At 39.1% G+C, this 17,885-nt stretch overlaps 1 protein-coding gene across 3 annotated transcripts in view; it reads right to left on the bottom strand.

The window, feature by feature from the left end:
- Nucleotides 1-17,885, bottom strand: part of PIK3C2G (phosphatidylinositol-4-phosphate 3-kinase catalytic subunit type 2 gamma) — a 293,772-nt gene that overhangs the window by 223,253 nt on the left and 52,634 nt on the right. For all 3 annotated transcript variants that reach the window (XM_054036231.1, XM_054036253.1, XM_054036242.1), the window contains exons 9-11: nucleotides 16,760-16,882; nucleotides 9,369-9,402; nucleotides 1,580-1,775 (exon numbers count right to left, since the gene is read on the bottom strand). In XM_054036231.1, coding sequence (XP_053892206.1) covers nucleotides 1,580-1,775; nucleotides 9,369-9,402; nucleotides 16,760-16,882 — 353 coding nt within the window. The remainder of the gene's footprint in view (nucleotides 1-1,579; nucleotides 1,776-9,368; nucleotides 9,403-16,759; nucleotides 16,883-17,885) is intronic.

Genomic DNA, 17,885 nt, shown 5'->3' with positions numbered 1-17,885 from the left:
GAGAAGGACAGAAGTGAAGCTTGTTCTTTACTAGAACAAGGAAAGTTGTTGTAGGAAATGAGGGGAGGAGGGAGCAGCTGGAAGAGGGGAAGACATGGGACAGGCAAACAAAGGAAGCAACAAGATGAGAAGAACAGCAGGAACAAGCTGTACAAAATTGCAAACAGGCCGAAACAAGAGCTGAGATGTGAGGGTCAGAGTTGTGCAGTGCCTTAGAAGAAAGTGAGAAATTTGAATGTGAAAAGAGGTAGGGAGCCAGTAAAGGCACCAGAGAAAGGTAGGTTACAGAGCTGCAGTGGTAGGAAAGGAAGGCTATTTTAGCAACTGAATGTTGGAAAGATCTGAGAGGGAGATTTAGAAAGAAAAATTATTCTCATTTTCTCATATGTCTGTATATTGAGATGGAGCTCAATGATCAGTGGCCTCTAGGCCACGTATAATTTCACATCTTAGTGGTAAATCCTTAAAATAAAATGCACTGGGAACAGTACAACCATCTGCAGAATCAGAGCGGTGATTATGCTTCTGTATCTATTATCTTCAGTAATGCAAATTTTCTGAAATTTTTATTAAACTGCTAATTATAGCTAAATGCTGTATAGTACATTCCTTTGCTAATGTTCTAATGCAAATGATCCCATTGTGTTTTAATTAGTCATCTGCAATTCAGGGGAAAGTGGGTGCATGGGAAAAACATTAATAAAAATCTGGAAAACAGCATGTCCCCCTATAACAATAACGCTGCCAGATTGCAGTCATCTGACCCTCTCTTGATTGCCTTGGTGTGGTGAGGGGAAAGTGTTCACTTTACAATAAAGTAGGAAAACCAGCCATTTGAAGAGACACTAATTGAACAAATAAATAATGTGGCAGAGATTATTTATATTCGTTTTTTTCTTTTATTAAAGTTGTCTCCTTCTGTTTTTCTCTGTGGTGCTTAATGTACCAGATACACTCAGGCCTATAAAACTACAAATGTATTTAACCATCATCTGTAAACAAAAGTTGCCCCTGCATAGGTGTAGCCCGGTAATCATGGTTTAAATACATCTACCATGAATGCCATTGTTAAGGTCAAATTCAGACCTGCTGTAAGCAGGTGCAGCTCCATTGACTCAGCAAGATGGCCTGGAACCATGAGCCACTCATTATGCAGGGCCCACATGAATCCTGCCACACCCCTCTCTGTGGGGAGGTAGCAAACCCCTCTCCCCCTTCATCCACAACCCTCTCTCTTGGCAGATCTCTCGCTAACACACACCTGCCAGGGCAGCTACCCACCCAACCATTGTCCTCCCACACTTGTCTGGTGCAGATGCCTAGGTTGACTCCTGAGTCCTCCACCTATGCTCCCCTACCTATAATGCTCCAAAAAGGTCCTCTCTTCAGCGCAAGTGGGTGCAGCTTCCTGGAAAATTATACAGCTGCTGCTGCTTACCCTAGACCTGAATTTGACCAGTGTTTTCATAACAGCAACACAAAACATCTTTATTGACATGCAGCAGCCATGCATTGCAACTAGCTGTAATACACGTGAGGGAAAGAAGCCCTTCTTAAGAGAAGGGCTGGCACCTCCTACCTTTTCAGCCAGGCTGTTGGGATGTTGTGGGCTGCATAAACAGTGAAGCTAAAGTGGGGATCTAGGTCGACATCTGCACATGAAGGGCTTCTAAGTATTTTTGCAGGCTGAAAATCTGTGTGAAAGCTGCTGCTGAAAACATGGATGAGATGGGAGATGGCTGCAGACAGCTCTGTCACAGCATTCTCTATCAAGACTGGGGGGCAAAATAAAGGTTAGCAATAGGTCATTGGTAAAGAAGCATATTTATCATAAGACATCAATTATGGCTTTGAAATTCCGCCTATTAAAATTTAATTAAAATGACAATCTACCAAGTGAAGCCAATTAGCCATCTGTGCTCTTGAAAGCCATCTTAGCTCATTTTCTGGTATATCAATAGTCCTTTATTACAATATCTTCAGACTAAGGCATTTACAAAGGAAGATTTTTTAAACCACTGTAAAGTCAAGGCACTTCAGATACGTCATTTCAGTCTCTTAATTCCCACTCTGTGGGGATATTTATCATGTTTTCTGCAGCTAAGCAACTATTTAGTTCAGGGGACCTGGCAACATAGTTAATAAGAGTTGAGAACTAGTGCAAGTTAAATGTTAATACTATGTGATTTTGCAATGTATATTGTAGGCCATGTATAGTAATTTATTAATCTATAATACACTTGTATTCAGACATAAAATAGATAATGGCTCCAATTCTCTGTTGTTCTGCTTCTATGCCCACTGACTTTTAGCCACATTTGTATTCTCCATATTTCTTGGGGCAGCCTGAATCCCAGTGTAAGTTGGAGCCCCAAGCAGGACTGGAATAGAGCTGGTGTGAAAGGCTTTATGTCAGTTTTCTTGGTGTAGGGGGCATGTCATGAAGGAAGGGAGACAGCCAGAGTGCAATGTGCTGGGTATTCTTGGTTAATCTAGTGCCAGAATGTTTTAAAATACTCTAGGGTTGCTGTTATATCCTCGGGGGCAACAGTTTTAGGAAGAAATCACTGGAGACACAGAGAGCTGTAAACCTTGGAGCAGCCATTTATTGCTACACACAGAACTAACCAACAGCCAGCCAAAACAGGCTGGGCTATCCCTTAATAATCTAACTCAGTTGCCATAGCAACACAAGATTCTATTACCACGACAACCAAATACACAACAGTTGCCCTTGCCTTTCCCCTCACAACCCTCCTTACTTCCCAAGGTATGTGGGTATCCAAGACTAACAGCTAGTCCACCTATTGCTATACAGTACTTGTCTCCAGGAGTGGCCAATAGTGGATGATGCAGAGGAAGACCCAAGCATCCATAACGTATCTACTTGCTTAATACTGTAGCACAGGGGAAATGTCTGCTGAACCGAAGTTAATTTTCTTCCCTGAAGCGAGAGGATCAATATCCCTTTTATTCTAGCTAGTGCACGTGCAGATATTATTCAGAGTCATATACATTTCTAAACCTTTCTGTAAATTTTTGTAAGATTTAAAAAAATCTTATAGGATAAACATGCCACATACTATAATTAATATTTGATTCTTTCCCTATCCCATTAAGAGTTTGAAATCTGGAAATGTTTAGGTGAATTGTTACATTGCCCAAGCTCATTTCAGCTGCAGTAATTTATCTGACTATATTTTAAAAGCATGCCACTATGATCTTATCTTAGCATAACTGTGACCATTTGATCATACAGGACCTGAAAATTACAGAGATGGGGTCTCTAAAATAACATGTAGACTGTACGTTACAATTCAAGTTGTTGTATGAGAGTTGCAAAATGGATCATGGAGACCTGATATGAATAGCAAGTAAAGAAAGATGCAATCAACCCTAAAATAACCATAAATATCATACAAAATATACTAAATTCTATCATTCACAGGTGCGGTACCTCCAAAATTATTGCACCCTTCTTGTCTCAGACTATCCATACATCGAAATAAGAGGATACAGTTTAACTGGACTACTTTTTCATTATATTCTATTAATCTCAATGCATGTCCAATCACAAGTGTGCACGGATGAATGGGTTAGAGTGTATTTTGCCATCTATGGTCCCGATTCAACAAAGCACTTAAGTAGGTGCCTGAATTTAAGCAGCTGCTTAAGTCCCACTGAAGTTAATGAGTCAATGCTAAGCTGAACCGGGACCTATATATTGTCTACATGTGGGAGGTGTCAATTTGTTTTGCCTTTCATTCCCTGAAATATGCCTCCAAATCATAGCTCCAGAAAAGAATGGCTACAACACTGCCTCTTATGGTGTTGTGAATGCCTCTTCTGGATCTGAATAACGAGTACATTTATAGTTTGATAGGCTAACAAAACTCTCAATCCTCTTCAATCTATTTTTGTTTATACTTCTCTCTGCTCTTTTTCTCGTCTGCTCTCCATTTTCCTATTCATTCGTTTTACTATTTCTCTTCTCCATCTATCCTCCTTTTGTATTGCCTGCACCTTTTACTGGGCCCTTTTCCTATCCTCAAAGCCACTCTCATGTCCCTGTCACTCCTGTAAACAATTTTGTAATTTCCATACTAAGCCTTTCATTGTGTTCTTCGGTGCTCTACAGAATTACATTCAACCACATCTACATGTCCTAGGAGCTCCAACACAGGTCTGATGAGAAAGGGGCATATTTAGAAATACAAAGAAGGTGCTCTCTTGTGCCAAAATAGTATACATAAATGCATCTGATCCAAAATGGATTAATTTGAGTGAGAGTTTGTGAACATACAGTCAAGAGCTGTCTGGAGGCAATTATTTAGTGAAGTCAAGGTCTTTTCACTTGTCCAAAGTGGAATGTATGTACAGACAGTCCCTTCCTATCTGCAGGCAGTCCCACTGAGGTCAATGGCTGCAAGATAAAGCCAATAATAACTACAATTTGCAGAAGGTTTTTCTCATCTCTTTGTAAAAGACAGTGAAACATAGCTCAGAAGCATTTTAAAATGCCAACTACAACCCTCAGTTTGTTGAAACATGCCCTTTGGCCTCCAGTGTTTCTTACATAATCACACGTTGAAAGCTGTAGAACAATGTTTCAGATTATATGTACAGAACAAGATAATATGAGAATACATTAACCAAACCAGAATAGAAAAGCTTTTTTTAAATGACAAGAATCAGAAGACACATGGATGAGCTTCCAGATAATGGAATTATCAGTTTATATTCTTAGGTATATTGTGGCTGCGGAAGGAATGACGATGGATCAAACTTCATACTTTGGAGCTAAAATATGTCACATTGATGGAACAATATGTATACATACACTAGCCTTGCTATATCACCATGAAAACTTACTAGTACAAGCACAAAATGCACTCTTACTATGATTGTGGTGATGAATGTGAAAAAAATGGATATTTTACATGACAGAAAAATTACCTACACCAAGCAAGCTGATGAATAGAACTTCACAAGGCTATTATAGACCAGATTATACTGTGCACTAACCTAATTTTGCAGAAGAGTAGATCTGATAAGTCCCTTTACAGATTAAACTGAATGCAGAGTGCTCCAAACAAATAAAAGAATGGCCCCTGGTGCATCTTCTACTGTGATTACTTAGTGTCTTAATATATTTTGAGGTAAAGTGCAAGAATCTTCCTAAAGTAATATTCAGTCCAGTGTATAAATAGATGGATGTTCATTTTTAACTCCTGAAAGTAGCAGGTACACTTTTTTTCTTGACATCAAAGCCCAGGGCTGTAACCAGAGAGGGCCGAGTGGGGTGCAAACCTGCAGGAGTGGAAAAATGGGGCAGGGAAAAAACAGTAGGGGGTGCAAATGTGCTTGCTCGCCCCGGGAGCTAAAATGGCTAGCTACAGCACTGCCAAAGCCCACTCATCTCTGATTTATTTACTATGGGACCTCAATTTAAAATCCCTTTGCAGCTTCTAAGACAGATACAGCCGTTTCTTTCCACTCTTCATTCATTAAGCAGGACCTCAATTAACAAAACTAGAGACACAAATATCTTGGCAGGTTTGTAAGCGTCCATTACTCACAATGGCTGGGCAAAATCTTTGTTATATAGTCAGGTGTTACATAGGCTTTGGTGTACCATGTCACTATTTGTTCATGAAGCCAACTACTCCAGTTGCTTTTTGTGATTCATGGAGTTTAATGCCAGAAAAGACCATTATGCTCAGCTAGTTTTAACATGGCATAACACAGGCTGAAAATGTGACCCAGTAATTCCTGCATATTCATAACTTCTGTCTGGTCTAAAGCCGACATCCAAACTTGATTTAAAGACTTCAGGTGATGGTGGAAACCATTTCATCCCAAGATAAATTGTTCAACTGGTTAATTATTACCCTCACTGTTAAAAATTTGCACGCAATTTCTAGTCTGAAACGATTTAGTTTAAGTTTTCCGCCACTGTGATGTGGACATGCCCACTGGGAAATGGACTGAGACCATACATGATGAAATTCAGCTTCTGCAATGCTCTCCACAAAACACATTAATCCTTGCACATACTCTCTTTACAGAGAGAATTCCTCCTCCAGTAAGCAAAATTAAGTAAGCAATTTAGTAACTGAAAGTGTTGACTTTTACACCTGCAGCATATACTTTCTAGACTTTGGAAAACAAAGAATAAAATAAGTTAGCATATACCAGATTGCTTTCTTTCTGCTCCAATATTATAATTTTATGTATTGTTTTAGTCTTAGGCCTTCTGTCAGGGTGAGCATTTTGTTGTTGTTGTTGTAGATTATGTTAAATATGCCCTCTGTACTCCTGTATACACATTCCCTCCAGTTAGTGCATGAACATTGTTTCAATGGCTGAATGGAATCTCAGACAAGAAAAGCTTAACATTCTTGTGACGCCTGATAGCTAATATGGAGAACACAGTATTAAAACTGCATCTACCTAGCTATTTTAAGAAAAAGAGCAAGCCCCCTGAATACAATTCCTAAACCAAAGAACTTCATTAAGACACAATTAAAGTTGTAGTACTACTTAGAACACTGAAGTGATCACAAAAGGTAGGAAATTAAAAGGGTATGATACAGAAAACCCCTGAAAACTAAAAATATTCTGTTTAGAAGTGGGCAATTTTTTTTCAGACATAACTTTTTTTCTACAAAATTTGCAGATTCAGTGACACCGAAAATGTTTGGAGTTTGTATTGGTTTTACCAAATTTTTTTTTTTTCTTCAAAATGAACAAAGAGAGAAAGTTGAACCATTTTGTTTAAACATTTTAGAAAAACCAAGATGTGATTGTTTGGATCAAAGTGACTTTTTGTTTAGAAATGGCCTTCAATTTAAAAATGCAACAATGTGAAAAAGGCTCAAAATCAAAACAAAATGTATTGTTCAATCCAAAATAATTTTTTCTCAACTTCGTTTAACCAAGAAAAAAAAATAGGCAAAAATGGGTGTGGTAAAAAAAGGTTTTTCAGTTTTTCATTAAAAGAATGGAAAATTTCCACAGAAAATTTGAATAAAGCAAATGTATTGTTTCTTTTAAAAATGTTTGTGGAAAATACTTAAGATTTTCTAATCAGTTCTAGAAATAATTGTCAAATTCCAAAAAGAATTTGTCAAACTTTACATCTTTAGCAGTGCCATGAGAACGTCAGTAATCCTCAAGCAGGGAGGATATCTATTTTACATTCCCTCCAAAAGATAGCATCTCTAGCAGCACAGAGGAAAGATAGTCACTTGAACAACTCCCCTTTATGGTGCACAGATAGTCTTCAGGAATGCCTCCGACAAAGTACTGACCAAATATTAAGGCTGCTTATTCTGTCAGATATGAACTCAGGTAGTAATTTCATTAGAAGGCTCCATACTCTAATACTGTACAAACCATTAATCCATTACAGCTTCACAGAAGACAAACAGGATGAGTTTTGTATAAACTTGCTTCTCAGTCTGTCTGTCTATAACCTGGATCATAATAAACCCACAATGTCAAATCTTTATTGACTTGAATAATCATATTCTCTATTTTATGGGAACATGCTGTTGTGCAGACAAGTGGGAAGTCTAGAAATGATCATCTTTCTCCATCACAAGTTAAAATTAATAACAGAAAAAAGTTTAATAAAAATAGCTTAAAAATACAATGCAAACAGCATCACCAGGATTTAACCTGTTTGAATACTAAGATGCCAACAAGTTCTGACAGGATCTCACTGCAATCAGTAATGTGCAGTTCCTAAGGGTACATTGCAGAATGGATTCAGCAATGCTTATGAAATTAAGTGTGTAGCCAGAACAAATACAAAAGCCTTCAACTGAAAAAGACTGACACTTTTCTGGCATAAATAAAAGGGTGTAGACCAGCAGATAGGCAAAAATCTGTTAGAGATCTATAATGCTCTTCAATACATCAAACAGATTTTCTTTGAGGAAAGTGCTGATTCAGTAAAACCCAAGCTTGCATATAGCCTTATACAGAGGAATGGTTTAAATTCTTTCCATGAGGGTGTTTTAAAGAGAGTGCGGAAGAAGATGCATAAGGTGTATGAGGGATAGATGGTAATTAGCAACTATTAATTCCTCTCATGTTTAGCAAATTGTTGCCATAACTAGAGTTGAACAAAGCTCATGGGATAAAAAACTTCTTCCAAGGGGGAGGAATTCCACAGACCATAAGTGCCTCCTGTTCATGGTACTTGCATGCTCACCTCTCTGCTATGCACAAGGACACTTTGCTCTTTCCTGCAGGTGAGGATGTAGGTGCTCTTTATACAATTGTGTTATTATTTAATTTATTTATTTGTAATGAATTTGAAAAATGCTGGAATGACCAACCTGGAGTCTAAAATCCAGAATACAGGTACAGTTGGTTAGAGCTACAAGCTATCCTGCCATTGATCTGGTCACCATACCCCAGTCCTGACCAGAACCATCTCTAAAAACTTGTCTATACAGAAAACTTTTCCTGAATAGCTATTCCTGATTTATTCAGGAACAAGAGTGTCCATCCATGGAGTGCCTTATTTTGAATTATGTTAATCCATTTTGGAAGCAGATTGAGCTAATTTGGAATAAAATACACAGAGCTAATCTGGAATAGTCAATCAGCTTTAAATTCACAGTTTCTCTTATTCTGGATCAACTTTCATATATAAACAAACCCTAAACATGAAGGGCTTTTACATTCTTTGCATCCATTCAGTTCTCAGAAATTCAGATCATACTGCAACGAAGAGTGATTGATACAAATTTTTATATATATTTGCAACATGGACATCAGTCTGAGTAAATAAACTGAGACCATTTAGTTAATTCACATAAGACATCAAACACCAATCAGGCAGTAACAATTTTCAGTCCCTACTAGTCTGGTCTGATTTGAACTAGGGGGACTAAAGATGGATGGTTGTTTGCCCCCATTACCATTTTACTAAATCACTTAAATTATATTACTAGCATAACAGCACCAGAGTTTATAAAGAGGGACAGAAATGTTACAGACAAACCTAAATTTGCACCTTCACCATGGTGCTTCATTTCTTTCTTTCCAGCAGGAGAAGGGAGATTAAGGACAACCTCTAAAAGGGGCTCAATCTACTTTGCCTTTTAAAATGCCCACTATAACTGACTAGATTTTCTAATCTGAGAAAAAAATGACTATTTTATCTCTAAAATGAATTGGAGACAATATAATGATCTATATAGACTTTGAAACACTTGCATTTGCTTTACTTACAGAAAATGGTTTACACAATAAATTAAGAAATGAATTCTTTAACATTAATTCAAATTGAAGAATGCGCATTTTGCTAATTGTTTATTGTTTGTATTAATGTGTAAAAGAAATGTCTTTACCTTTGACTGGAGTTTCTACGTTTTGAAGTGAATTCTAAAAAGACAAGAAAAAATCATGAATATTTATAATGCAGAAAAGACAGAACACCAGCTTTTATTGCTTTGAGAGATGGTATTGGTCAGGCACAGAGATTTCCTATGGGAACTGCGTGTAGGTAAACTGGTGTTGGGGCAAAAGGGAGAAGTATAGATCATGAGAGAAACGTACAGGAATTTGACTCAGGAGATCAGGGTTTGATTTCTATTCGTACCACAAGCTTCCTGTATGATCTTAGGCAAGTCACTTAGGGTACAGCTACACAGCCCACAGCAGTGAGTCTCAGAGCCTAGGGAGACAGATTCGGCCTTGTGGGGCTTGCACAACAATAGCTGTGTAGCCTCTGTGGCTCAGGCTGGCGCTTGGGCTCTAAAGCCTAGGGGGTCACAATATCTTCTCTCCCCCACCCTGAGTGTGCTTGTCTATTTCTATAAGTTATTCTATGTAGACAGATGTCAGAGCCCCATTAACTTTTGCAAACAGGGTGCCTAAAATTTAGGCTTCCAATTCCTAGTGAGATAGCTAGATCGGAAGCTTGATTTTCTACAAGTGATGAGCAGGCAACATCGCCCACTTCCTTCACTGGGAGCTGCCTGGTGCTCAGAACCTCTGAAAGATCAGACCAATTATTTATGTGCATAAATAATTTAATAGACGATTCTTTAAAATTTAATTTTAACCAGCTGCACCACCAAGTCCTCACTTGCAATAAGCACCATTCATATGTTAATATTGACCAAGATGCTATAAATGCATTGCTGAAGTATAAAGCTGAAACATAGATGTAACCCCTTTGGGGTTTAGAGAGCATGGCCCTTTAAATCTTTTTCCTAAAGGGGAGGGGGAGAGTAAGAAAAAAGGAGGGAAACTCCAGGGGGCAGCACTGGAGCTCCAAGGAGAGGGAGAGGCAGCCAGAGGCCCTGGAAAAGTGAAGCAGAGAGAACCTGCCCGAGGCCTGAGACAGACAGGGCCGATCGGGGACAGCCCAGGACAGGAGCCAGGAGGAGCACTGTGCCAGGGAGGAATTGCCCGAGAAGGACAGGCCGGAGGTGGACCAAGTAACACGGCTGCCCAGAGCTGCATGGGGCTGTGAGTACTGGAGCTTGGGACTCTGCATTGAGGACAAGGAGGGAGGCTGTAGCTAGTTAAGTGGGGAGGTGGTCGCTCTGTGTGGCTTTGCAGAGAGCGGCAGAAGATGGCACTGGAGGGGTTTGTTGGGGAAAGTTCACTGGCGCCGAAGACGACCAGGAGCACCCAAGACTCGCCAATAGACTGGAACTTTGAACCAGTTATGCATCCTGATTTCAGGCTTTCAGTAGACAGGGACTTATACCCATGGAACCCCGCAGGAAACCTACACTACTTTGGCAGCTATGTTGATGGGTACTACAGAAACACCTAAACCAGACATATTAGATAAGAACATAAGAACGGCTGTACTGGGTCAGACCAAAGGTCCATCTAGCCCAGTATCCTGTCTACTAACAGTGGCCAATGCCAGGTGCCCCAGAGAGAGTGAACCTAACAGGTAATGATCAAGTGATCTGTCTCCAGCCATCCATCTCCACCGTCTGACAAACAGAGGCTAAGGACACCATTCCTTACCCATCCTGGCTAATAGCCATTAATTGACTTAACCTCCATGAATTTATCCAGTTCTCTTTTAAACGCTGTTATAGTGCTAGCCTTCACAACCTCCTCAGGCAAGGAGTTCCACAAGTTGACTGTGCGCTGTGGGAAGAAGAACTTCCTTTTATTTATTTTAAACCTGCTGCCCATTAATTTCATTTGGTGGCCCCTAGTTCTTGTATTATGGGAACAAGTAAATAACTTTTCCTTATTTACTTTTTCCACATCAGTCATGATTTTATTTACCTCTATCATATCCCCCCTTAGTCTTCTCTTTTCCAAGCTGAAAAGTCCTAGCCTCTTTAATCTGTCCTCATATGGGACCTGTTCCAAACTCCTCATCATTTTAGTTGCCCTTCTCTGAATCTTTTCTAATGCCAGTATATCTTTTTTGAGATGAGACCACATCTGTACACAGTATTCAAGATGTGGGCGTACCATCGATTTATATAAGGGCAATAAGATACTCTCCGTCTTATTCTCTATCCCCTTTTTAATGATTCCTAACATCCTGTTTGCTTTTTTGACCACCACTGCACACTGCGTGAACGTCTTCAGAGAACTATCCACGATGACTCCAAGATCTTTTTCCTAATTCGTTGTAGCTATATTAGCCCCCATCATATTGTATATATAGTTGGGGTTATTTTTTCCAATGTGCATTACTTTACATTTATCTACTTTAAATTTCATTTTCCATTTTGTTGCCCAATCTTTTTGAAGTTTTTGAAGTTCTTAACAGTCTACTTTGGTCTTAACTATCTTGAGCAGTTTAGTGTCATCTGCAAACTTTGCCATCTCACTTTTTACCCCTTTCTCCAGATCATTTATGAATAAGTTGAATAGGACTGGTCCTAGGACTGACCCTTGGGGAACACCACTAGTTACCCCTCTCCATTCTGAGAATTTACCATTTATTCCTACCCTTTGTTCCCTGTCTTTTAACCAGTTCTCAATCCATGAAAGGACCTTCCCTTTTATCCCATGACAACTTAATTTACGTAAGAGCCTTTGGTGAGGGATCTTGTCAAAGGCTTTCTGGAAATCTAAGTACATTATGTCCATTGGATCCCCCTTGTCCACATGTTTGTTGACCCCTTCAAAGAACTCTAATAGATTAGTAAGACACGATTTCCCTTTACAGAAACCATGTTGACTTTTGCCCAACAATTTGTGTTCTTCTATGTGTCTGACAATTTTATTCTTTACTATTGTTTCAACTAATTTGCCTGGTACTGATGTTAGACTTACTGGTCTGTAATTGCCAGGATTACCTCTAGAGCCCTTTTTAAATATTGGCGTTACATTAGCTATCTTCCAGTCATTGGGTACAGAAGCCAATTTAAAGGACAGGTTACAAACCATAGTTAATAGTTCCACAACTTCACATTTGAGTTCTTTCAGAACTCTTGGGTGAATGCCATCTGGTCCCGGTGACTTGTCACTGTTAAGTGTATCAATTAATTCCAAAATCTCCTCTAGTGACACTTCGATCTGTGACAATTCCTCAGATTTGTCACCTACAAAAGCTGGCTCAGGTTTGGGAATCTCCCTAACATCCTCAGCCGTGAAGACTGAAGCAAAGAATCCATTTAGGTTCTCTGCAGTGTCTTTATCGTCTTTAAGCGCTCCTTTTGTATCTTAATGATCCAGGGGCCCCACTGGTTGTTTAGCAAGCTTCCTGCTTCTGATGTACTTAAAAAACATTTTGTTATTACCATTTGAGTTTTTGGCTAACTGTTCTTCAAACTCCTCTTTGGCTTTTCTTATTACATTTTTACACTTAATTTGGCAGTGTTTATGCTCCTTTCTATTTACCTCACTAGGATTTGACTTCCACTTTTTAAAAGATGCCTTTTTATCTCTCACCACTTCTTTTACATGGTTGTTAAGCCACGGTGGCTCTTTAGTTCTTTTACTGTGTTTTTTAATTTGGGGTATACATTTAAGTTGGTCCTCTATTATGGTGTCTTTGAAAAGCGTCCATGCAGCTTGCAGGGATTTCACTTTAGTCACTATACCTTTTAATTTCTGTTTAAGTAATCCCCTCATTTTTGCATAGTTCCTCTTTCTGAAATTGAATGCCAAAGTGTTGGGTTGTTGAGATGTTCTTCCCACCACAAGGATGTTAAATGTTATTATATTATGGTCACTATTTCCAAGCGGTCCTGTTATAGTTACCTCTTGGACCAGCACCTGCGCGCTACTCAGGATTAAATCGAGAGTTGCCTCTCCCCTTGTGGGTTCCCGTACCAGCTGCTCCAAGAAGCAGTCATTTAAAGTATCGAGAAATTTTGTCTCTGCATTTCGTCCTGAGGTGACATGTTCCCAGTCAATATGGGGATAATTGAAATCCCCCACTATTATTGAGTTCTTAATTAATAGTTCTTAATAAGTAAGTGGTCCATAGATCCCTAAGAATCAAGGGGAAAAAAATGTGTCATCAGTAGCCAAAAAACACTGCACTGTATTTTTATGGGGCCAAAACTCCTACTCATGACTTCAATGTGAGTTTTGCTTGAATAAGGACTAGAGGAATTGACCCATCATCAAATATCAAACTGCTGAATACTGATTCAGTCTAAATATAGTGATAGATATGATGAGCTAAGTTATACCTCCTGAAGATCTGGCTCATCATTTATCCATACCTGCACATATATACATATTATACATACATACAGAGATATAGATATATGAAATTATACTAGAAAACTGAGTTGAACTTGAGTTTCTATGCATACAGGAAAATATTTGTCTGCTTTTATTACATTTATAATTCAGCTGCCTCTGGATGAGAAGCAGCTGTTTTTGCAGAAAACCTGAACTTTTGAGGGGCTGCCCAAATCTAATCAACTGTTCTAGCACTTGTTTCTGAAAAAAGTAGGAAACAAGAAGCAGCAAAGGCATTTGCTGGCACGGGAACCATTTGGTAGCTGACTTTTTGAAGTCAGTTGTTAATCAGCTCTGTCTCATGAAGGAGGGAGGGGGTGTCATTCAAGGTCATGGACAGCCTTCAAAAGAAGGCTTCAAGGGAACGTGAGCTAGGTCAGCTAACCAAGCCTGAAGGAAATGTTGATAGAAGAGAAATCTCACCAACATGAAGCTACTTCTTTGTAAAGTTTGTATCAATCTAGATGTTCTATTCAGGGCTGGGGAGAAAGTATTTTATCAGAAAAGAATCCACGATACTTTCTTTTTAATGTTCAGACGAGGCCACCACCATCACCATTTATTACTTGCTTTATAGTGGCACCTAGAGATCCTAGCTGAGACCAGGTTTCCATTGTGATAGGTGCTTTGCATGCAAATAATAAGAGGCAGCTCTTGTCCTGAAGAGCTCACAATTTAACTAGACAGGACAGAAAAAGCATTATTGTTATTATTATTATTATTACTGTGCCTATTTTCAGTATAGGAAACTTGGGCACAGAGAGACTGTGTTACTTGGTTAACGTTACAGAGGATGTCTCTGGCAGAGCAATGAACTGAGCCAGTGCTGGGAGTACAAGAGAAACCCACTACAGGAACATGTGAACTGGAGTTCTCGCTACAGAACAGATCAGATTATGATTTGGCTTATCTCACTTAAGTGCTGAAGCGCCAAACAATCCAGTTTACAGTTTTATAGGACCTGGAACACTGACCCCGAAGAAAAGCAGAGCCCAAGCTTTCTCAATGGATTTTATTCACTAACAGAAATTTAAGACTCATGTAAGAAGACCTGCAATCATAGCCCCTCCCCTCCCCCCCCCCCCCCCCCACACACTCCCCAGTTCACTGCTGCATTTAGGATGCAGTTTTCTGATTAGAGGTGTCCAAAGCAGGCCATGATTTGGATATTTCTGTCTCTGATTTCAAATGGAATGTCTGAAAACTGATTCTGGCAAGTTAGGCAAGCCTGACCGAAACTGGATGTAGGTTGCTTCTTAGGATTTGGGTTCAAGGGTGCTGATGAAATAAAGGGAAAGTGGAATCTCCCTTCGCCTGGGGGGAAATCCATTTCCCAACGCAGTACCAATTTGAAAGAATCAGTCTCAGCTGCCTTCCTTTTTATACTTTTTAGTTCATTTCTAAAGGAACGTTTATCCCATAATTAGCCTTTTCCCCATGCCAAAGAACTGGGTTCTTCGGCCATCTGTTTATTAAGAGCATGGCACTGAAGAAAATACTCTGTTCATGTGGAAGATTTTTAACTCTGTCCCCAGAAATGGTAGATGGACTCTACAGATGAAAGACAATAAGTCTTGTCATAAACGGATGTAGTTTCTTTTATTTATTTCTCTACTGCATTTGTCACCTGAAATACCAGAAGAATATTCTTGTGAATATTTGTATTTAAATTAACACCACACCAGAGGATGTATGGTATTTCACAGACCCATTTAGATTGGAAGCTCCACATGACAGCGATTTAAACACTTATCAATGAAGCACCAAACATATTTGGAGTGCTATATAAACTAGACTTAACAACAACGAACAATGAAGCAGAAAAAATGCTAGGGAAGAAATTAAAGGAAACCAATTGGTCTGATTTACTGTGAGAAAATTGAGCTATCCACTCTTATGGCATAGTCTAGGAGGACTGAACATACGGCTAGGAAATAAGATTTTCTGAGTTCAAATTCCAGTTCTTCTACTAACTCACTATGTACCCTTTGGCAAGTCCATTTCACACCTCAGATTCAGGTTTACTCAGATAAAAATACTTGGAGAGAATGATGATTTTATTGGGGTTTGAAAGTGTGAAGAACACAGGTTTAAATGACTAACCGGATGTGTGTAATATGCCATAAAAATCTGTGCCATGTATCACTGTCATGCTATGTGAAATGCTACAAAACAACTAAATTAGCTTTCCCCAATCACAGTTTTGTAGTATCATCATGGTATTCACAACCCAGACAGCAGGCCTATTCGTACAAATTCTTTTTGGGTAGATTAGTGTCTCTCCAGACTCTTCTAACCCATTTTTCCCCCCTGCCTTAAGAAGACTGTTCTTATATACATCACAAGATTTATGGGCTAAAACTTTGTTTTGATATTTGGTTATTTAACTAAGTGTACTGTGCAGGAGATAAAATGATAGATTGTGGATGAAACTAAGATCTGGGCAAACCAACAAGAATGGGTCCAATCTTGCAGTCCCTTCCACATGAAAACTCAAGTCAATGAGTAAGGACAGCAGGATAGAGACCACTTATGGGAAGACAGAGGAAAACTTAAACTTCTTAAAACGCTGAAGTAGAAATTTCATTAATGTGAGAAAACATTAGCATGACTAACTCACAGTGATTAATGGCCTGATTTTCAGTAGTGCAGAGTACCTGCATTCCCCAGATGCTGACTTAAAATGGAGCTTTGAGTGCTCAGAACCTCCGCTAACCTAATCCTACATGACTTGTCCAAGGTCACACAAGAAGTCTATGGCAGAGCTGGGAACACAATCCATCTCTCCTATTTCCAAGTTCAGTACCTTACCCACAAGACCAACCTTTTATTGCTTTCTAGTCATACGTTTCATTGCTCACAATCTTTTCTCTTTTTAAGCTGCTTCTCCCTAATATTCACCTCCGAGAAAATAAGTAGCAAGGCAGTACCTTGACCCTTCATCATGATCAATGAAGAAATGAATGATACCTACTTAAGTTATGGTGTCCAAGAGGGAATAGGACATCAGCACTTCAGGCCAACCTTGTAAAAGTTTCAGTGCATCCTTTACCTGTGTTTTCCCCAGTGGCACTGAATGGAGTTTCTTGACTGCATCAGTAATAGCCCTGGTTTCCACAGAACAGAGAACGCTGCAGATTGCTTTAGCTTCTTCAATCACTTTATCCACTTTATGCTGTTGACAGCAAGGAGAAAAAACCCATTTAATAGAAATACCTCACAAAAAGCTTATCACTAAGTAAAACTGAAGTCAGTGGGTGCATCCAAAAATAAGTCTGGCTCGAAAGACAAGACATCATACATAAACCCAGGAATTTTGCAGACCACTGAGGAGTAGCAAAGTCTTCAAGACAGCAGGCGCGAAACTCTATATGCCTTACATGATTCCTATAGAGCAGGGTGAAACTTTCCTAATGAAATCTTTAACAAGCTAGGTATCACCTGCTTCGGTGTTTGGTTACATACCTGAAAGAGTCAGGCCAGTTTCACCAAAGGTTTTGTGGAGGTCTAAGAACCTTTTGACCTATCCAAGCTAAGCTTCTTGGACTAATTCCTTGTTTTGATTGAAAACTGTGACCAACTTAGCCTCTAAAATTGATTTTAAGGCAAAACATGGTGGTTTAGCTGGGTTTCATAAAAAAAAACACAAATTCTGAACAAACAAGTTCTGTGGGACCTTGAACCAGATAACTTGGAAACTTCAAAAGCTTTTCAGGAACCCTCAGAGTTCTCACCACTTTTTATCTCCTACTCATATCAATGGGCCATTCTGCAGGGCCATGTTCCTCCTTTCTAGAAGTACTGACTCCATAGAATAACTACTTCTGACACATGGATAGGACATTGAGTATTTTGCAACCTATCTTTCTCCAAAAAAATTATATTTCCAATCTATTAAATGTTCATGAAGATAAAGTCCAGACTTTTAAAATATTGTATTTTACAAGCCCATTGGCCAAATTACACTGTCTTTTACACAAACTGAGTTGTTCCAGATATATGATGTGTATTTAAGAATTTGTGACCCAAAGAAGTATATCATCCTTGAGTGGGTATCTGATGGAAGCTACTTATGCATGAAATGTCACCTGATAGAACTCATGGCAGAGATTAGAGAGATTAGAGATGCTGCTGGAGATGATGGAATTCAGTTGGGAATTTGAAGGCATAATACAGAA

Source organism: Malaclemys terrapin, chromosome 1 (assembly GCF_027887155.1).
Source record: "Malaclemys terrapin pileata isolate rMalTer1 chromosome 1, rMalTer1.hap1, whole genome shotgun sequence".
Classification (NCBI taxonomy): Eukaryota; Metazoa; Chordata; order Testudines; family Emydidae; genus Malaclemys; species Malaclemys terrapin.
The sequence above is the reverse complement of the archived record's forward strand: the minus strand, read 5'-3'. Positions and strand labels throughout refer to the sequence as shown.